This window comes from Micropterus salmoides, unplaced genomic scaffold (genome assembly GCF_014851395.1).
Source record: "Micropterus salmoides isolate LMB-PRFRI ecotype aquatic unplaced genomic scaffold, ASM1485139v1 Ms_hic_scaffold_20, whole genome shotgun sequence".
Lineage (NCBI taxonomy): Eukaryota > Metazoa > Chordata > Actinopteri > Centrarchiformes > Centrarchidae > Micropterus > Micropterus salmoides.
Genome location: NW_024041151.1, coordinates 509,974 through 531,946, shown reverse-complemented (window position 1 = coordinate 531,946; position 21,973 = coordinate 509,974). Strand labels below are relative to the sequence as shown.

At 42.8% G+C, this 21,973-nt stretch overlaps 1 protein-coding gene across 1 annotated transcript in view; it reads left to right on the top strand.

Annotated features, from left to right (window-relative positions):
- LOC119914078 overlaps positions 1–21,562 on the top strand; it is a 28,501-nt gene extending 6,939 nt beyond the window's left edge. The window contains exons 2-6 of the mRNA XM_038733078.1: positions 7,454–7,486; positions 17,672–17,962; positions 18,334–18,663; positions 20,408–20,490; positions 20,612–21,562. Of these exons, the coding sequence (XP_038589006.1) occupies positions 7,454–7,486; positions 17,672–17,962; positions 18,334–18,663; positions 20,408–20,490; positions 20,612–20,731 (857 nt within the window). The 3' untranslated portion in view covers positions 20,732–21,562. The remainder of the gene's footprint in view (positions 1–7,453; positions 7,487–17,671; positions 17,963–18,333; positions 18,664–20,407; positions 20,491–20,611) is intronic.
- The last annotated feature ends 411 nt before the right edge of the window (positions 21,563–21,973 follow it).

Below are 21,973 nucleotides of genomic sequence, written 5' to 3'. Positions count from 1 at the left end.
AAGATATTATTGAAGAAATTATATAAATATGGTATCGGAGGTGTCGCACACCAATGGGTTACCAGCTATTTAAAAAACAGAAGTCAGTTTGTCGAAATTGACAACACAAAGTCTAAAAATTGTAACATAACTTGTGGGGTACCACAAGGATCGGTCCTAGGACCTATACTTTTTCTTCTATAGGTAAATGATATTGTGTTTGAGTCCCAGATACTTAGGTGCATTCTGTTTGCAGATGATACCACTTTCTTCTACTCAGGAAAAAACATAAAAGATGTACTACAAATTGTAGAGAATGAATTTCAGAAAATTATGAAGTTGTTAGTTATGAAGCTTACCAAACAATTTGCAAAACAGATTCACCAAGAGAAAAAGTATATATGAACTAAAAGGTAATGAAGTTTTTACTAAACCCAGGTTCAAATCTGCTGTAAAGGAAAAATGTATCACAATCAAAGGAGTCAGTTCTACAGTCTTGATTGTAAAATTAAAACTTCTAAGTCCATTTACGTATTTAACAAGTATGTTAAAATATCAATGCTGCAGAAAAATATTACTGCGAAATAACAGATCAATTTTATTGATGTAATTTTGTGTTTTGAAGTCTTAGAAAAAGAGACGGCTGCATGAGACAGCTCAAATGAATTGGAACTGTAAATGATTTTGTGTTGATAGAGGGCAGACATTATAAGTTTTTACTTCTTTCTGCTCCTTTTCATTCATGTTAAATGTTGTCGTTGCATTGTGTTAAATGAATGAAATAAACAATTAAAGAAAAAAAACTCCAAAAAAAACCCTACTTCTGTCCGTTAATACACAATAAGAGTTTGATCATGTATGTAGTGGTTTAATATCAAAATAAAAGTGAATGTGAGAGGAGTAGATGATGATGCCTCTCATATTTAATTTCACTTCATATCACACGTTATCACTATCATTTAAACATTCAAACCAGCAGTGCTATTTGTGCTCGCACTAGTGAACTATTCCATACTGCACCTTTCAGTTGTAAAAGAAATAAAATAAGCCAAGTGCCAGCTCAGATTTTAAATAAATGTCCACTAAATATTTCATCAGCCCCCTGGAGAGCAGAGCAGAAGTCCGGAGTGTAGCCACAGACACTCAGGGTCAGCTGTGGACCTGCAGCCTACAGCAGGATAATGTCAGGCGGCAGGACGCAGGACCGCCTTTCCCCGATACTAGACCTGAATTTAGCTTCTGACTTAAACTCGGCTAACTGATGGAATTATCATCATCGGCATATAACATCAGACAGCATTAAAGGATTGCAGTAGAGAGCATCAGTAGTTTTGAATCATATCCTCTGTGCATATTTAGTTTGTGTGTAAACACGCTGCATTGAACAGACTGTCAGGCGCACAAATAGATCTGCATTCTCACCTCGACTCACCCGGAACATCTTCAGCGCCTGCACATATGGTCTGTGTAGATTAAAAATGTGTTGAAATAAAGCAGGACAGCTCTCACACAGTCGCTGCTCTCCATTCTCATCATCAGTCCTCATGACACTATACTGAACCCCGAATTGCCCCTGGCGGCTGTTCCGCCAGTGTATGAATGTGTGTGAATGTTAGTTTCTGTTTGAGCACTTAGGCTCAGTGAGTGAATGGTGAATGCAGGTGTAGTGGTCGAAAAGACTAGAAAGGTGCTATACAAGTACGGAGCATTTACATAAATACTGAGTGGCACTCGTGCATAATGCTGCATGGCTGCGTGAGAGGAAGGATTAGAGAGTTCCATCAAGATTTCCTGGTCCATGATGATGACTGGCTAATACTTCAATTTAGATTACCAAGTGTTCCCAATTCTCGTAAAACTCAGTATCCTGTAAATGGAAGTACTGTATTATGTGTTATGATACCGTCATTTAATTCTTGGTAATTATACAGTTCTGTAAATACTGGCAGCTGGATGCCAGTGAGTTACTGTAAAATCTACAGCAATCTTTGGAGGGGTTTATTTTTTTACCCGCCGACTCGATGACCAATAATGGAACAGTGTTTCCACCACCTGCTTCTGTTTATGATCTCTGGACAGTTTGAGTTTTGCCTTTGTGAACACAAACTGGACCAGCTGGAGAACTGATCATCCTCACATTGGTTGGATTCAGGACCCGGACCTTTAGGTGTGAACCCTTAATCTAACAGTAGCATCATATATCATCATCAACACGTTGTTTCTTCAGCTGGGAGTCAGGTGACAGGAGGGGGTGGGACCTGATTCTTGTTGCTGTGGAAACATTTCCATCTGTGGAATTTAATCTGAAAGTGTGCAGAGACTCAGTTTGTGATGTTGCAAAATGAATAAAGTGAAGCTGAGAGAGCATACTTCACTGAATGCTGAACTTTGACTCTATATAAACCAGTTTGCTGGCTGCTGTTCTGTGTATTCACATGTTCATCTCACCTACAGTAAACTGGTAAAATGACTCAAGAGGGAGTTCAATTCAATTCAATTCAATTCAGTTTTATTTATAGAGCGCCAAATCACAACAACAGTTATCTCACAGCACTTTTCATAAAAGAGCAGGTCTAGACCGTACTCTATGATGATATTTACAGAAGCCCAACAGTTCCCACCAAGAGCAGCACTAGGAGACAGAGGCAAGGAAAAACTTCCTTTAAGAGGCAGAAACCTCAAGCAGAACCATGACTCAGGGTGGGCGACCATCTGCCTCGACCGGTTGGGGTGAAGGAGGGAGAGAGAGAGAGAGAAAAAGAGAGGGATGGAAGGAGAGAGAGGGGAGGGAGGCAGCCTACACAATATCCACACAGAGGTACAGACAGTAAAGGTGATGTTGCTATAGACTAAATGAAAAATGGTACAGATATTTATAGTAGTGTTAATGATAACAATCGTAATGTTAATTATTATAATAACAATAATAGGACTAGTAACAATAGTTGTTGCAGCAGAGGGTGTCGAGCAGGAACACAGGGGCAGCAGGTGACCCGCAACCACAGATCCAGACTCCACAGCTCCAGAGCCAGAAAACCTGCAGGAAGTGATAGGAGGAGAGAGGAGAGGGACGAGAAAGCACAAGACTACCGGAAAGGGGAGAAGTTGTGTTAGTAACATGCAATAATGGGATGAGGTTGCATACAGAGGGAGAGAAAGTAGAGGAGAGAGGAGCTCAGTGCATCATGGGAAATCCCCCGGCAGTCTAGGCCTATAGCAGCATAACTAAGGGATGGTTTAGGACTACCTGAGCCAGCCCTAACTATAAGCTTTATCAAAGAGGAAAGTCTTAAGCCTACTCTTAAATGTGGAGATGGTGTCTGCCTCCTGGACCCAAACTGGAACCTGGTTCCACAGGAGAGGAGCTTGATAGCTGAACGCTCTGGCTCCTAGTCTACTTTTGGAGACTCTAGGAACCACAAGTAACCCTGCATTCTGGGAGCACAGTGCTCTGGTGGGGTAGTAAGGTACTATGAGCTCTTTAAGATAAGATGATGCCTGACCATTAAGAGCTTTGCAGGTAAGAAGAAGGATTTTAAATTCTATTCTGGATTTTACTGGAAGCCAATGCAGAGAAGCTAAAACAGGAGAAATATGATCTCTTTTCCTGGTTCCTGTCAGAACACGTACTGTAGCATTCTGGATCAGCTGAAGAGTCTTAATGGACTTTTTCGAGCAGCCTGATAATAAGGAATTGCAGTAATCCAGCCTAGAAGTAACAAATGCATGGACTAGTTTTTCTGCATCATTTTTAGACAGGATGTTCCTGATTTTTGCAATATTACGTAGGTGAAAAAAGTTGGTCCTTGAAATTTGCTTAATGTGAGACTTAAACGACATGTCCTGATCAAAGATAACTCCAAGATTCCTCACAGTGGTGCTGGAGGCCAGGGCGATGCCATCAAGGGAAACTCCAGAACAATAACTTCAGTTTTATCTGAGTTTGACATTAGAAAATTACAGGTCATCCAGATTTTAACATCCTGAAGGCACATTTGAAGTTTAGCTAACTGATGAGTTTCATCTGGTTTGATCGATAGATATAACTGAGTATCATCTGCATAACAATGAAAGCTTATGGAATATTTCCTGATAATATTGCCTAAAGGAAGCATATATAAAGTGAAGAGGATTGGTCCAAGGACAGATCCTTGTGGAACTCCATGACTAACTTTGGCGTGCATGGAGGACTCATCGTTAACATGTACAAACTGAAATCGATCTGATAAATAGGACTTAAACCAGCTTAGAGCGGTTCCTTTAATGCCAATGAAATGTTCCAGTCTCTGCAATAGGATCTGATGGTCAGTGGTATCAAATGCAGCACTAAGATCTAATAAAACCACTACAGAGACAAGTCCTTTGTCTGATGCAATAAGGAGGTCATTAGTAATTTTCACCAGTGCTGTCTCTGTGCTATGATGAGCTCTAAATCCTGACTGAAAATCTTCAAATAAACTATTGCTCAGTAGAAAGTCACACAGCTGTTTAGCAACTGCTTTCTCCAGAACCTTAGAGAGAAATGGAAGGTTAGATATAGGTCTATAGTTGGCTAAAACATCCGGATCAAGTTCGGGCTTTTTCAGAAGAGGTTTAATTACAGCTACTTTAAAGTACTGTGGTACATAGCCTGTTGATAAAGATAGATTGATCATATCTAGTATAGAAGTGCTGACTAAGGGTAAAACATCTTTAAGCAGCCTAGTCGGGATGGGGTCTAAGAGGCAGGTTGATGGTTTAGATGAAGAAATTATTGAAGATAGTTGGTAAAGATTGAGGGAAGTAAAACAGTCTAAACATATATCTGGTTCTATAGTTGTTTCTAAGGTTCCTGAGTTTAGAGATAATAGAATTTTATCATTAAAGAAGCTCATGAAGTCGTAACTACTGAGAGCTATGGGAATACTTGGCTCAATAGAGCTGTGACTCTCCGTCAGCCTGGCTACAGTGCTGAAAAGAAACCTGGGGTTGTTCCTATTTTCCTCTATTAATGACGAGTAGTACGCTGCTCTGGCATTACGGAGGGCCTTCCTATAAGTTTTAAGACTATCTTGCCAAATTAAACAAGAATTTTCCACTTTGGTGGAACGCCAATTCCTCTCAAGTTTCCGAAATGTTTGTTTTAATTTGCGAGTTTCAGTATTATACCATGGAGCTAACCGTCTTTGTGTTATTATTTTCTTTTTTAGAGTGGCTACATTGTCGAGTGTCATTCGCAGCGAGCCTGCAGCACTATCAAGATGATCGATTTGGGAGGGACTGAAACTAGCATAGGAGTCCTCCGTTACTTTGTGACTTGATAATGAATTTAGAGCTGATGGAATCGCATCCTTAAATTTAGCTACAGCACTATCAGACAGACATCTTGTATAGACATTTTTGCCCAATGGCGTGTAGTTCAGCAATACAAACTCAAAAGTTATCAAACAGTGGTCAGAGGGATTCTGTGGGAACACCACTAAATGTTCAATTTCAATACCATACACCAAAACAAGGTCGAGGGTGTGGTTAAAACAGTGAGTCGGTTCATGAACCCTGAGAGAAGCCAATAGAATCTAACAAAGAGATAAACGCAGTACTGAAGCTGTCATTCTCAACGTCCACATGAATATTAAAATCCCCTACAATAATAACTTTGTCCGTTTTAAGGACTAAAGTTGACAAAAACTCTGCAAATTCAGATAAGAATTCAGAATACGGGCCAGGTGCTCGGTACACTATAATGAAGAGAATTGGTTGCAGTGATTTCCAACTTGGGTGCGAAAGACCAAGAACAAGGCTTTCAAATGAGTTTATTTTAGGTTTAGAGCTGATTAGTAGGCTAGAGTCGAAGATAGCTGCAACTCCACCTCCTCGGCCTGTGCCTCGAGGAATGTGAGTATTAATATGACTGGGAGGGGTGGATTCATTTAGGCTAACATATTCTCCATCACCCAGCCAGGTTTCAGTAAGACAAAATAAATCAATATCATAATCTGATTTTAGTTCATTTACTAGTACACCTTTAGAAGAGAGAGATCTGATGTTTAAGAGTCCACATTTAACTCTCCTATTTGTTTGCACTATTGCTCTTGTGGTTTTAATTTTTATGAGGTTTTTATGCACAGCTCCTCTTCTGTTTACCTTTGATTTAAATAATTTCGATGGTGGGGGGGCAGACACCGTCACTATAGGATTTTCACTAAGTAACTCTTCAAATGGAGGAGCAGAGAAGTGTGTTAGACTGCGACTCTGCCTCCTGGTCTCAACTCTGGGTTGTCATGGATTTGGTCCACTAATAAACTTGCCCAGATTTCTAGAAATGAGAGCTGCTCCTTCCCAAGTGGGATGGATGCCGTCTCTCCGAATCAGACCAGGTCTTCCCCAGAAAGTCTGCCAATGATCTGCAAAGCCCACATCGTTTGCTGGACACCACCTCGACAACCAGCGGCGGAATGACGACATGCGGCTATACATGTCATCACTGGTCAGATTTGGCAGGGGTCCAGAGAAAACTACGGTGTGCGACATTGTTTTTGCATATGTACACACAGACTCAACATTAATCTTAGTGACCTCCGATTGGCGTAACCGGGAGTCATTACCGCCGACGTGAATAACAATCTTACTGTATTTACGTTTATCCTTAGCCAGCAGTTTCAAATAAGACTCAATGTCGCCCGCTCTGGCCCCAGGGATGCACTTAACTATGGCAGCTGGCTTCGCTAACTTCCTGTTTCTCAAAATGGAGCTGCCAATGATCAGAGTTGGTTTCTCAGCGGGTGTGTCGCTGAGTGGGGAAAATCTGTTAAGAGACGTGAACAGGTTGATGGTGCCCCGTGGGCTTTGAATGCTTACGACTATTCCTCCTTCGGACAGTCACCCAGCCCTCCCTTCCTGGCTGCTCAGGAAATCCCGGGGGACGGCTACCAGTGGCTAACTCAGGTTGTTCCGCACCGACTACCGGGGACTGACTAGCTACAGTAGCTAAAGACTGATCTACCAAGGTGCGGAGCCGGGCTTCTAAATCACTGAGCCTCGCCTCCATGTCTATAAATAAACTACACTTATTACACGTACCATTACCGCTAAAGGAGGCAGAGGAGTAACTGAATATCTGACACACCGAGCAGGAGAAAGTAGGAGAGACAGAGGTGGAAGGAGAAGCCATCGCTAACGGCTAAGCTAAAGTACTGTAGCGTCAGCTACCAAAACTTTAGAACAACTATGAGATTGAACAGCAGTCACTAAAAGATGGAAAGAACTGTGGGTGCTCAGGCAAAATTAATGTAAGAATAAGTGTTTAGCAGACAGTTGGCTGCTGTAATCTAACAAATGTAACTGTTATTTAGTGAGAGCAGCACAATACGGTACCAACACGGTACCAACACACAAGCACCGGAAACGGAAATGAGTCGACACGCTTACCGCAGTTCACTGAGATGTTTCTGAGCTGATAGTGTTTTTTCTGTCCATGGCTGTGCTCCAATCACAGGACTCCAGGCTGAAGGAAATCACACCTCAACAGGTAAAGAGAGAAAGAAAAGAGAAGGAAAGAATCACAGAAGCAGAATCAGCAGTCAGTTTTAGTTTAATCTCTTGAATTCACTTCTTTACTGATGACTCTCTTCTTTCTGTTCAGAGCCTAATGATGGCAGGTTGGTGGGAGGAGCCAGTCGCTGTGGAGGAATGCTGGAGGTGAAACATCAGGGAGACTGGAGACCAGTGAGAAACTATGACTGGACCCTGAAGACAGCAGCTGTTGTCTGTAGAGAGCTGGACTGTGGCTCTGCTGTTTCTGTAGGACAGAGAGAGGAGTCCTCAATCAGACCTGTGTGGTGGATCTGGTCTGACTGTGTTCAGCCTGGATCTGCTCTGAGGGAGTGTGTAACATCATCAGGTTCCTCTTCCTTCATCCTGGATGTCACCTGCTCAGGTAAGCCCATCAGTGACATCATCTCTGACAGTAATGTACCCAGGTTGACTCACACTCAGCAGCTAGAATGGCAGCAGACTGTCTCTGGCAGCCATGACGGAGTCTGATGAGCTGCTGCCTCAGTAAATCAGGAGCTGAATGCACCAAGATATATATATGTATATATGAAACATGTCTGCTGCTTCAGGTGATGTGTGTGTGTGTGAAGCGCCTGTCTTCCTCTGCACAGTTGGGGGCTCGGTGTCTCTGTCGTCTCTGTGTCGGTGTCTACATGAAAGAAGGGGATTAGCACTCCCTGACTATGTGGACACTCATTGGCTCCTGTAGGCCGTGAACAGGGCATGAAGTTTCTATTGGGTCAATTAAGGTGTCACTCAAAAGGTCAACGTGGAGACGCTTTTTTGTTTACATGCTAACTGCAGTTAGGCCGATATAAAGTGACCCAACAGCAGTCCCTGTGTATTTATTGAGATAATAATGCGTTCAGGACTAAATCTTTTACTGGACTGGATCGTCTGGACCTTTGCCAACGTCACAAAGTCTTAATAAGGAAAATAGATAATTGAGATCAGAGACCTCCTTCATAAAGGTAACCTGGCCTAGAAGGAAGCAGCACATGTTGTTAACTTAAAGAAACAACAACATTTAGTAATAAGCATACTTTAAATCATAATGTAGTTATACTTGTTTCTGTGTGTAAACAGTAAACACACCTGAAGTGTGCCCTCCCGCCCGGCCCACTAGCGCAGTGCATTCAACCTGACCAATCATAATCAAGGTTTTCAAATCGACGACCCAATCACACAGCGTGAAAGTCCGCTTCACGAGAGTTAACGTGTTAAAGGGGCATCATGTAGTTTCCAGCAGCCACTAGCGGTGCGGTTTTAAGATTGCTACCAGGCGTGTGCTCGTATGTGTGCTCGCTTGAACTCCTGAGCGAGCAGGATCCAAAACACAAACACTTTCATACAGAAATCCTGCAATAAACACAGAAACAGCAGCATGCAGGCTGTGGCTTTTCACTCAGAAACATTCAGGCTCTGTGACTCCTCGGCTCAGAGGCAGATCAACACCGGCGGCGTAACTTTCATTCAGCGCAGCGAGAGACGTCATATCAGCACAATCCTCCTGAAAAAAAAAAAGGCAGAGTGACAGCGGCTGTAGACGGGAGGGGGAGACAGTTTCACACGATATACTGGAAACTCAGATTAACTAACAGTTACAGCAGAGACAATTTAGAGGAAAGATGCCACTCAGTCACATCCTCAATACAACTCTATGGGGAAAGCCCGTAACAGCAAAGATGGCAGTTATCCCGCCCCTCTTGCTAGAAAGCCAATCGTCTGCTTTTAACAGCCAAAGCGGGAATCATATTTCAGCCAATCGTGGGGTTCCACTGATGTAAGGGTCTGTCTTACCTTTACTACGCATGTGCGGAAGTGGTGACGCATGCGTAGTAGAAGTAAAACCAGTAGGGGAAAAAGGCTTTTTAAACCTAAAGTTGTCAAACTCTTTCAGCGATTTTTATCAGATTTTAATGCTGATTCTATTCATGTAGTTTTTATGTCCCTGTGACCAGTGACTTTCTCTGTGTTTCTCCAGCTTTACTAATGCTCACTTTGTTCTTACTCGACATCATCTGAACCTGTTTGGTCTGATGGGCTTCAGCACATAAACCTTTATTGTTGTTTTGGATCCTTACATGGAGGCTGTGTTTTGCTGGGAGCCTGTTGTTTTATGGTGTTAGTGGACTGCATGTCGTTAGCCGCCGTGTTGACGCTGTAGTCTGAGAGGCTCGGGAGCACACAGGGCTGAATCCGACCCAGAGAAAAGAAGAATAGTGGCTGATGGAAGAAACTGAGAAAACAGGCGTGTGCTTCATTTCTAACTGAGCCCATTGACAATAAGGCAATGAAAATGTGACTTAATAATAAATCTCATTGAAAAACTTACATATGGCCCCTTTAAATGTCGTTGAGAGGGAAGCTATTTTTGGCCAGAAATAATTTTGTTTCTCAGTTTTCCTTTGTTTTACTTTACCGACCCGGACTTGGCGAATGTGGACGCCACAGACATAATAAGAAAAGAACACAGAAGAGAAGAAAATCCGATCAGATCCCTGCAGAAGTTAAATGTGAAAAGAGCTAGCCTGGCAAGTACAAGCAGGAGAGGACAGACGCAGATACTGCCGGCAAAAATCGTCTTTCTTGGTAAGTTTATTATTGTTATTGTGTTGACAACACAATTGTGTAAGTTTACGAAAGTTGAGCTCACTCTGGGTTTGAAAATATTTTCCTTGGTGGATAGCTCTGGTGTAGCTAATGCTAGCACGTGGATTAATATAGCTAACGTTTAATAGCTTCATAATGGACAGTGACTTTTGTCTGCCTTATAAACAGTGTTGGGAGTAACGCGTCACAAAAGTAACGCAATTAATGTTACAGTAATGTATTGTACAGCAACCCTGTTGCAGGAGTTTGATGCAAGAGATTTTAACAAGGCAGGCCTGTGCATGTGTGTGTGAGCCCTCAATTCTGCTTTTGCAAGGTTAAAATGACCAGTGAGGTCTTTATGAGAGTAATAAATGCAACTAATATGTTGCTGTCTGTGTGCTAAAGGTTCGCATTTTTATAGTCTAACTTAATACTCACATGTCTATGTTTACAGGAAGTTATTGGTCACTGTGATCATTATTCCTGTCCATACAGTCTGTAAAGACATCACCACAACTGTCCTTTTTGGATAAATTAATTCCAAAGTTTAGCTGAAGCTACTATGAATCACCAGCTAAGCAGCTGTGTTAGACTATTCAAAAGTGGATATCTTCTAAAGGTACACTGTTTTTAGAGATTTCTCTTCATTGCAGCCATGGAGGGGTACTGGCCTAACTTAATATATATATATATATTTCTTTTAGAGCTTCCTGGGATCATCGCCTCACTCAGATGACATAGAGGCCACGAAAACCTCAAAGGACCAGCTGGAGCCTCACAAGCTCAATGTGCTCATAGGTATGTCTGGCTCCTGCACACCATCACTGTTTTTGCTTTGTCAACAGGGTCAGAATAAATAAACAAATATTCTTGTGAAAAAATAATTATATTTAAAATCTTGTTCTACATGAAGTAATTGGCTACTTTGTACTTCACAAATTGACTTCTGTATTAATGTGAAATGACGTGCAGATAGCACAGTTGTTAAGTTAGTCCTAATGTGTGTGTTATTTGTTGTACCTGTTCAATGACATGATAATGATGTTTATCACATCCAGCTCCTTGGCTGAATGTGCAGTAGTGTTTATGTTTTTGATCATGTTGTAATGGAAGAACTGGGCATTAACTGGGAGGGGTCACTTGTGGAAAACCACTTCACCTGAACCTAAACGGTTAGCATCATCAGAACAGTTAGACATGATGTCATATTGTGTTTCAGCAACTATAAACAAAATAAAAATCTGACAGTGGTTGTTAGTTCATTAGAGGTAATATTGCTTTGGTATAGACAAAATATTTCCTTTTCCCTTCCACAGATGCTGTGTGATAAAGCAGTTTCCAAATCCCATAGTGTCAATGCAGAGAGTCCTACTCAAAGATAAGTGACCCTCCACTCCAAGGATAAGGATTGTGACCTGTTCCAGTTTGGTTCCATCATTTGTACTGCATGCTTGTGACGGAGTACCTTCGCCATACCAACGAGCCTGGCTCTTTGGCATGGCTGTCAAAGTTGCATGTTTGGTACCCTTTAGACCTGGGTTTGAATCTTGGCAGGGTGACTGCTCTCGCCTTTGGCCGCATATGGTGACGGCTTGCTGTGAGGTCATCTGAGCCCAGAGTCCGAACCGTATGAGGGACCCCCATGGGTAACATTAATGATGGGATGTGTATAGTGTACTTCTCATTTTACTGATTTTATTTAATTTAAAAGGTGTTTTGGTCAAGATGTGAAACATGCTGCTGTACCTTTTAATGTACAGGAAGTTATTTTTGTAATGTCCACAAATTAAAGTGTTTTAGTTTGTGTGTGTCTGTTGTAAAATAAATTTTTTACTGACTTTTATTCTTATGTTAAAAGGGCATTTTGCAAGGTATTTTTAATACATTAATAATGAATTATTCTCATACTGAATGGTTTCATAAAGCAGCTTCCCAAGATATTAATAGTGGCTCTTGGAGTACAATAGTAATAAATTACTAATAAGCTGAAATGCTTATAAAAATGTTCAGGGAACACATTTATGTGAAGTTTAAAATATATTTAAACTGTTCTTCAAGTACAGCACAAAAAGGGTATTACAAGTTAAATTTAAAGAAGTATATTTAAATTACAGTAAAAGTACTTAAAGTGGTTCCATTTTAACACAACTAAGTATATTAAAATATATTGCAATTATCTTAAAGTTGACTTTAAGTAGGCCCTGCGATGGACTGGCGACTTGTCCAGGGTGTACCCCGCCTTTCACCCGATGTCACCTTGATTGGCTCCAGCCCCCCATGACCCTGTACGCAGGATAAGCGGTTGACGATGGATGGGTACCTCAGTCACAGATATGTAACCTGTATGAAAGCAGGTGAAACAGCAGCAATGAAGAGACGGTGCGTCTCGTTTCCTTCCAGATTGCTTCTCTGGTTGTTTTATTAAACAACTCAAGATCATGTCAACACAACACGTTTCTGTTCTGAGCATTTCAGTTCAATGTCCAGGTCCAATAAAGTTTCATCATATATTAACACTCTCACCATTTCAATAAAACCTCTTCTCACTCTGGTCACTTACTGTTTCTGTGATAAACACATTTCCATTGACTTTCACATTCAGTAAACATCTTTAGTCATTTAAAGACCTTTTCTCCTTACAGGATGTAACTGCTCTAAACACTACCATTTACGTCTAATCTAACTTGAGCTTAGGCGTACTGCCCCTTTAATGTGTCAACACTGACATTAACCTTCTGTAATAATCACAGTCCACAGAAATGTAACTAGAAAATGCTCATGTTACATGTTCTAACCATAGATTTAGCAGAAAACAGACGTATCAATATTCAGTCATTTTGGCAAGGTGCGTTTTAACGTAGTGCATATTAATCAAACATCTTATCAAACAGACATCTGGAATATCTACAGTGAACAGGAGCCGTCACAACACTTTCCCACGCTGCTGGTTGTCGAGGTGGTGTCCAGCAAACGATGTGGGCTTTGTAGATCATTGGCAGACTTTCTGGGGAAGACCTGGTCTGATCCGGAGAGACGGCATCCATCCCACTTGGGAAGGAGCAGCTCTCATTTCTAGAAATCTGGCCAAGTTTATTAGTGGACCAAATCCATGATAACCCAGAGTTGAGACCAGGAGGCAGAGTCGCAGTTTAACACACTTCTCTGCCCTTCTAATTCAGCAGTTACCCACCCAAAACCCTACACAGAGTCGCAGTCTAACACACTTCTCTGCTCCTCCATTTCAGGAGTTACTTAGTGAAAATCCTATAGTGACGGTGTCTGCCCCCCGACCATCGAAATTATTTAAATCAAAGGTAAACAGAAGAGGAGCTGTTCATAAAAACCTCATAAAAATTAAAACCACAAGAGCAATAGTGCAAACGAATAGGAGAGTTAAATGTGGACTCTTAAACATCAAATCTCTCTCTTCTAAAGGTGTACTAGTAAATGAACTAATATCAGATTATGATATTGATTTATTTGGTCTTACTGAAACCTGGCTGGGTGATGGAGAATATGTTAGCCTAAATGAATCCACCCCTCCCAGTCATATTAATACTCACATTCCTCGAGGCACAGGCCGAGGAGGTGGAGTTGCAGCTATCTTCGACTCTAGCCTACTAATCAGCTCTAAACCTAAACTAAACTATAACTCATTTGAAAGTCTTGTTCTTGGTCTTTCGCACCCAAGTTGGAAATCACTGCAACCAATTCTTTTTGTTATAGTGTACCGAGCACCTGGCCCGTATTCTGAATTCTTATCTGAATTTGCTCAGTTTTTGTCAACTTTCGTACTTAAAGTTATTACTGTAGGGGATTTTAATATTCATGTGGATGTTGAGAATGACAGCTTCAATACTGCGTTTATCTCTCTGTTAGATTCCATTGGCTTCTCTCAGAGTGTTCATGAACCGACTCACTGTTTTAACCACACCCTCGACCTTGTTTTGGTGTATGGTATTGAAATTGAACATTTAGTGGTGTTCCCACAGAATCCCTCTTTGTCCGACCACTGTTTGATAACTTTTGAGTTTGTATTGCTGAACTACTCGCCATTGGGCAAAAATGTCTATACAAGATGTCTGTCTGATAGTGCTGTAGCTAAATTTAAGGATGCGATTCCATCAGTTCTAAATTCATTATCTAGTCACAAAGTAACGGAGGACTCCTATGCTAGTTTCAGTCCCTCCCAAATTGATCATCTTGTTGATAGTGCTGCAGGCTCGCTGCGAATGACACTCGACTCTGTAGCGCCTCTAAAAAAGAAAATACTAAAACAAAGACGGTTAGCTCCATGGTATAATACTGAAACTCGCAAATTAAAGCAAATATCGCGGAAACTTGAGAGGAATTGGCGTTCCACCAAAGTGGAAAATTCTCATTTAATTTGGCAAGATAGTCTTAAAACTTATAGGAAGGCCCTCCGTAATGCCAGAGCAGCGTACTACTCGTCATTAATAGAGGAAAACAGGAACAACCCCAGGTTTCTTTTCAGCACTGTAGCCAGGCTGACAGAGAGTCACAGCTCTATTGAGCCAAGTATTCCCATAGCTCTCAGTAGTTACGACTTCATGAGCTTCTTTAATGATAAAATTCTAGCTATTAGAGACAAAATTCACCAAGACCTGCCCTCAACTGGCACCGACTTATCTCTAAACTCAGGAACCTTAGAAACAGCGATAGAACCAGATACATGTTTAGACTGTTTTACTTCCCTCAATCTTTACCAACTAACTTCAATAATTTCTTCATCTAAACCATCCACCTGCCTCTTAGACCCCACCCCATTGTTTTAGCCAACTATAGACTAGACTAACTAACCTTCCATTTCTCTCTAAGGTTCTGGAGAAAGCAGTTGCTAAACAGCTGTGTGACTTTCTACAGAGCAATAGTTTATTTGAGGATTTTCAGTCAGGATTTAGAGCTCATCATAGCACAGAGACAGCACTGGTGAAAATTACTAACGACCTCCTTATTGCATCAGACAAAGGACTTGTCTCTGTACTGGTTTTATTAGATCTTAGTGCTGCATTTGATACCACTGACCATCAGATCCTATTGCAGAGACTGGAACATTTCATTGGCATTAAAGGAACCGCTCTGAGCTGGTTTAAGTCCTATTTATCAGATCGATTTCAGTTTGTACATGTTAACGATGAGTCCTTCATGCACGCCAAAGTTAGTCATGGAGTTCCTCAAGGATCTGTCCTCGGACCAATCCTCTTCACTTTATATATGCTTCCTTTAGGCAATATTATCAGGAAATATTCCATAAGCTTTCATTGTTATGCAGATGATACTCAGTTATATCTATCGATCAAACCAGATGAAACTCATCAGTTAGCTAAACTTCAAATGTGCCTTCAGGATGTTAAAACCTGGATGACCTGTAATTTTCTAATGTCAAACTCAGATAAAACTGAAGTTATTGTTCTGGAGTTTCCCTTGATGGCATCGCCCTGGCCTCCAGCACCACTGTGAGGAATCTTGGAGTTATCTTTGATCAGGACATGTCGTTTAAGTCTCACATTAAGCAAATTTCAAGGACCGCCTTTTTTCACCTACGTAATATTGCAAAAATTTTTAAATTGCATTGGCTTCCAGTAAAATCCAGAATAGAATTTAAAATCATTCTTCTACCCTACAAAGCTCTTAATGGTCAGGCACCATCTTATCTTAAAGAACTCATAGTACCTTACTACCCCACCAGAGCACTGCGCTCCCAGAATGCAGGGTTACTTGTGGTTCCTAGAGTCTCCAAAAGTAGACTAGGAGCCAGAGCGTTCAGCTATCAAGCTCCTCTCCTGTGGAACCAGGTTCCAGTTTGGGTTCAGGAGGCAGACACCATCTCCACATTTAAGAGTAGGCTTAAGACTTTCCTCTTTGATAAAGCTTATAGTTAGGGCTGGCTCAGGTGAGTCCTGAACCATCCCTTAGTTATGCTGCTATAGGCCTAGACTGCCGGGGGATTTCCCATGATGCACTGAGCTCCTCTCTCCTCTACTTTCTCTCCCTCTGTATGCAACCTCATCCCATTATTGCATGTTACTAACACAACTTCTCCCCTTTCTGGTAGTCTTGTGCTTTCTCGTCTCTCTCCTCTCTCCTATCACTTCCTGCAGGTGTTTCTGGCTCTGGAGCTGTGGAGTCTGGATCTGTGGCTGCGGGTCACCTGCTGCCCCCGTGTTCCTGCTCGACACCCTCTGCTGCAACGACTATTGTTACTGGTCCTATTATTATTATAATCAGTAACATTACAATTGTTATCATTAACACTACTATAAATATCTGTACCATTTTTCATTTTAGTCAATAGCAACATCACCTTTACTGTCTGTACCTCTGTGTGTATATTGTGTAGGCTGCCTCCCTCCCCTCTCTCTCTCCTCACCTCTCTCTCTCTCTCTCTCTCTCTCTCTCTCTCTCTCTTTCACCCCAACCGGTCGAGGCAGATGGTCGCCCACCCTGAGCCATGGTTCTGCTCGAGGTTTCTGCCTCTTAAAGGAAGTTTTTCCTTGCCTCTGTCGCCTAGTGCTGCTCTTGGTGGGAACTGTTGGGCTTCTGTAAATAACTTCATAGAGTACGGTCTAGACCTGCTCTATTATGAAAAGCGCTGTGAGATAACTGTTGTTGTGATTTGGCACTATATAAATAAAATTGAATTGAATTGAATAAAACTTTAAATGTCCGGTATTCGCAGCGCCAACATGGCGTCATCGCGGGGAAACGTTGACAGGACAAACTGACTTCCTGTCTTCACACGTCAGAAATCATCGTACACACTCTAAACGCTTAACAAAGAATCACGTTAGTAAAGCCTGATGTTATAAAGTCAGTAGTTCTGGGTTATTTACAGTTTACCGACCTGTATGAAAGCAGGTGAAATGTGCTCACACTACCTCAGGTGTGCCACGTAACGGAATACAGCTACTGTTTTTGGATCCCGATTACGTAAAGCCGTCACCTGTAATCCGTTACTCCCCAACCCTGCTTACTGGCCACAACTTTGAGCAGCTGAGCTCAGCCGGGGGCTCGTCAGTATCTCCACACCTGATGTTGGAGTTGTGCTGAGTCCACCTTGAATCACTGAATTGTTGTTTCATGACATGTTTTTCTTTTGTGTCTGCTGTCTTTATCTCTATTTCATCTTCTATTATCTCTCCAGACTCTGTCAGGCTGCTGGACGGGACTAGTCTGTGCTCAGGCAGACTGGAGGTGAAGTCTAACCAGAGGTGGTCCTCAGTGTGTGAAGCTGACTTTGACCAGCAGGATGCAGAGGTGGTCTGTAGGGAGCTTGGCTGTGGGGCTCCTTCAGTCCTCCAGGGGGCGCTCTATGGAGAAGTGGAGGCTCCGATGTGGACCAAAGAGTTCCAGTGTGGAGGCCATGAGTCTGCTCTCCTGGACTGTAGAAGCTCAGGCTCAGCTAGAAACACCTGCTCACCTGGAAAAGCTGTTGGACTCACCTGCTCAGGTAGAAGAGGAGCTGCAGCTTTGATTTGCTTCATTTCTCTTCTGATGAAACTCACTTTAATGTTTTACTGATGACTCTCTGGTTTCTGTTCAGAGCCTGATGATGTCAGGTTGGTGGGAGGAGCCAGTCGCTGTGCAGGAACACTGGAGCTGAAACATCAGGGAGACTGGAGACCAGTGAGTTACTTTGTCTGGACCCTGGAGACAGCAGCTGGTGTCTGTAGAGAGCTGGACTGTGGCTTTGCTGTTTCTGTAGGAGAGAGAAAGGAGTCCTCAGACAGACCTGTGTGGTGGATCATCTCTGACTGTGTTCAGTCTGGATCTGCTCTGAGGGAGTGTGTATCATCATTTTCATCTCCCTTCATCGTGGATCTCACCTGCTCAGGTAAGCCCATCAGTGATATCATGTATGACAGTAATGTCTCCAGTGTGTCCTCTCCTCTGTCTCAGTGTCTCAGTGGTTTCCATTGGACTGAACTGTAAAGTTCTCCAGGACAGTGACGTCCTAAAGTGTAGAGAGGTGGGCTTGTTTCTGGAAGCTTCACCTGACAGGACACACCTGGAGGAACCTGTCTGTCTGTCTGTCTCTGTGTTTGGGGACGTCCCACCAGGTGGATCCAGTCCCTCCTTTTACAGTCTGTCATCGCTCTGCTCCATGTTTGTTACCCGTGTCAGACCTGTGACATCACTTCCTTCTTCAGGGGCCATTTTGTTGAACGGAGGGTGAATGTGACCTTTCATCATCTGTGTTTACAGACCTGCTGCTTCAGCCCAACATCTCTGCGTCCTCCTCCGTGGACGGGGTCTCCAAGGCCCAGCAGCAGGGCTTTCAGGTGTCCAGGGGCTCCAACTTCACCATCAGCTGCTCCATCCAGCCACAGTACCCAGGAGGCTCCTTCCAGCTCGCCTTCACCTCCTTCATCACATCACACAACTACACCCTGCCAGCTGTCAATCACTCTGCCCACTTCCTGTTTCCTGCCGCAGAGCCCGCCCACCAAGGAAGCTACAGCTGTGTTTATCACGTCCATGTTTTTTCTCATGACTTCACCTCTGAGAGCCGTCGGCTGTCTCTCACTGTCTCAGGTAAGCTGAAGCAGAGCAGCTGAAACGTCACACTGACTGTTTCCATGCAGCTTTGGAAAAGATGATCCGTCCAAACTGACTGAAAATGACACTGTGACTGCTGTCATGTACGGTGGCCCTGAGGGCGCAACTCACTGGAAACTGAGCTAACATAGATGTTTTTGATTGTGTCAGTGCCGTGCCCAGCGTGTTCGTAACTTTGTAATTTGCTAAGGAAACAGTTTCCATCGTCTTCTGTGCTTCATGCAGCGTTTGTGTATTTGGATGTTTTTCTCACTCACTCAGTATTTTTTTCTAAATGCTGTGCATGTGTTGTGATTGGTGAAGTCACTGAGTTGCGGCCCCCCATCCTCACAAACAGGAAGTAAGCAGTAAACTCTACATCAGAGTCCTCCACCATGTCCCCCCAGCTAGCACTAACTGAAGCCATCTGGTCTGTGGACTTGCAGAGTTATTAGCATGGAGCTACAGCACTCACAGGAGTCAGTAAACGACGCCTGAGCATGTTTAACTCCCACTCAGAGATGCAGAGGTCCTGCATCCTAGTGTGGTAGGGAAACGCCCACATGTCAGGCCACATACACAAGTCTCACCAGAGTCCAGTTTTATTTCTACAGGCCAGAATCAGATTCTTAACCCAGAGGGCTTTATAATCTGTCCAACAAAGGACCCCCTCTGTCCTTAGAGCCTCGATCCAGATAAACAAACTCCACAAAAGGAGAAGCATCAGGAGGATCAGCAGAGGAGAGACCCCCCTTTAGATCAGACAGGCAGGAAACAGATGTCGTCTTTACAGAGCAGACAGACGGACCAGGAGGACAACAACTATATGAACAAACTCAATGAAGATATCAAGTGCAAACATTTAAGATGATATGAAGTGGAAGGGGCGCCAGTTAGCTCAGCTGGTAGAGAGCATGTCGAGTCCTGAACACAGCAGCCCGGGATGAAGTCCAGCCTGTGGCCCTTTGCTGCATGTCATCCCCTCTCTCTCCCACTGTTTCAACTGTCCTATCAAAAAATATAGAGGAAGTGAAGTTTAAGAGATGAGTCTCTGTCAGACCAACCTGGGAACCATCGGCTGTCGACTGGAGCTGATTTCAATGCAGATAAATTAATAGAAAGCTAAATCCCTGTCAGACGATAGCCGATGGGTTCCCAGAATGCATTTGGGCCGATGCGTTCCGCCACTTTCCCTCTCCAAGCAGACCGTTTACCTGCATCCAACCAAAGCCCACTCAACTGTGATTGGTCGATCCTTCTGGGACTACAAACGGATTACAAGTGGAAACCAGAACCTGTCCGATATTAAAACCTTGGCCCTTGCCACCAGATTCTGCGCTCTGCCACCACAAAGCTCTTTACAGGTGGGCACTGCTCACATGAGGTTTCTACGCTGCAAACTAGTGGGCGGGGCCTCGTTAGGGGAACTCCGGCTTACGACTGATCATAGTATTTAAAAGGTGCTAATACAGGTGTCATTGCTGTGGATTAAGTAGGCCTACATAATCAGCCCTTCTCGAGGACCCCCTTTCAGCTGGAGGCTTTAGGCAGTTGAACTTCTTCTCTGGTTGCGACGGCTCTGCTTGTTTCTCCAGATTCTGCGTTCAGATATGTGTTGATAGAGATTCCTGACGGACTGAAGAGGTTTTGGGAGATTTCAGGTCTCTACAGTTTGTGTTTAATGGGAGCTGATGGACTCATGATGGTGTGTGATGTGATGTCTGTCCATGCGTTTGATCAGATCCAACAGGTCTTCTCATCAAAGTGGTCGTCCTGCCGCTGACTCTGCTGTTGGTGATCGCTGCCCTTTGTTTCTACCGTAAGGTACTGACACACGTCTGTTGTTTAGAGGCCTGAGATGAAGCACTCGCTCTGTGTTTACTGACCTGAAGAAGAGGAGGAGTGATGCACTAACTCACATGTGTGTGCTGTCATGTCTCTCCAGGCCAGCAGGGGGCAGATGCCGGGCAGGCAGGAGGACATCGAGCTGGATTATTATAACCCGGGTGTTTCTGCAGCTGAAGGAGGGCCGACTGAAGAGGAAGGAGCTCAGGGAGCAGAGTAGGACCTCCAAGGAGCTCATCTCAGCTGCCTCACAACCCACCATCAGCTCAGTCCAGGATTTTACTCTTTTCTAGTGATGGATAAGCCTCTGGTTCTGGTTCTTGGGGGGCCTTCACAGACACAGTTTGACTGCCTGACACATTTACAAGCCATATAGTAACATGATGTGCCTTTGCTTTCAGAGTGATAATGGTTAACTGCTGAGCTCAGATTACAAAAGTAGAACATTTGAAGAAAGATGTTTAATTTGATGTGGTGTTGTCACATAGAGAAGATGCTTGACTTTGGTGTGGGAGACCGGGGTTCGATTCCCACTGTGAGACATCCACCATTGTGTCCCTGAGCAAGACACTTAACCCCTCGTTGCTCTGACATGTATAGCAATTGTAAGTCGCTTTGGATAAAAGCGTCAGCTAAATGAATAAATGTAATTTGAAATACTGTCTTTATTTCTTTAATATGTCCTGTATCTCTGCATCTCTTGTGCCTGACCTTATCTTTGCCACTAGAAACCTTTGTCTGGGTACGGACAGACATGCTCAACAAACCTGTACGCAAAATGCTAAAAAGGACCTCAGTCCAGAGATGTTCTGACCCACATCTGCTGACGACTGCTCACAGTTTGTAGGACAAAACTCAAAATGGTGGAAACTCGATGCAGACGCCTGTGGGTGTGGCTTATATGGATGGATTCACCTGAACTTTGTCTGAGACGCGCCGACGCCGACCACATCCACCTTGGGACAGTGGAAAATAAATGAATGAATAAAAAAATTGAATGACTATTACTTTAAATGAGGTCTTTTCACAATAAAAGCACATAATAACATGAGGTTCAGTTTTCAACATCAACTTCATTTCTTCTGTTTCTGAAATGTCTGTGATTTAGAATTAAATACTTTTGTCCATTAAGATTCAGATTAACAGATTATAAATCTACTTTTCATGACGATAATAAAAAGTAAATGAAACTCCCCCACTGCAGGGGGGAGAAGTCTGAGACACAGGAAGTGGGCGGAGTTAGAGAAACAAGTTTTATATATTTGACTCAAATTTCATGTAAATTTGATCTCAAATATCTCAAAGACCTTTTCTGTTAATTGTTACTTTTAGCTTTTTCCTCACTTTTCTTCTAAAGTCGGAGATTTTTTATTAAATCCATTTTTTAATAATAAAAGTTTAATGTTTCTAACAGCTCAGAGTGAATATTAACAATCTCTCTGTGTCTTTTTAAAATCTTACA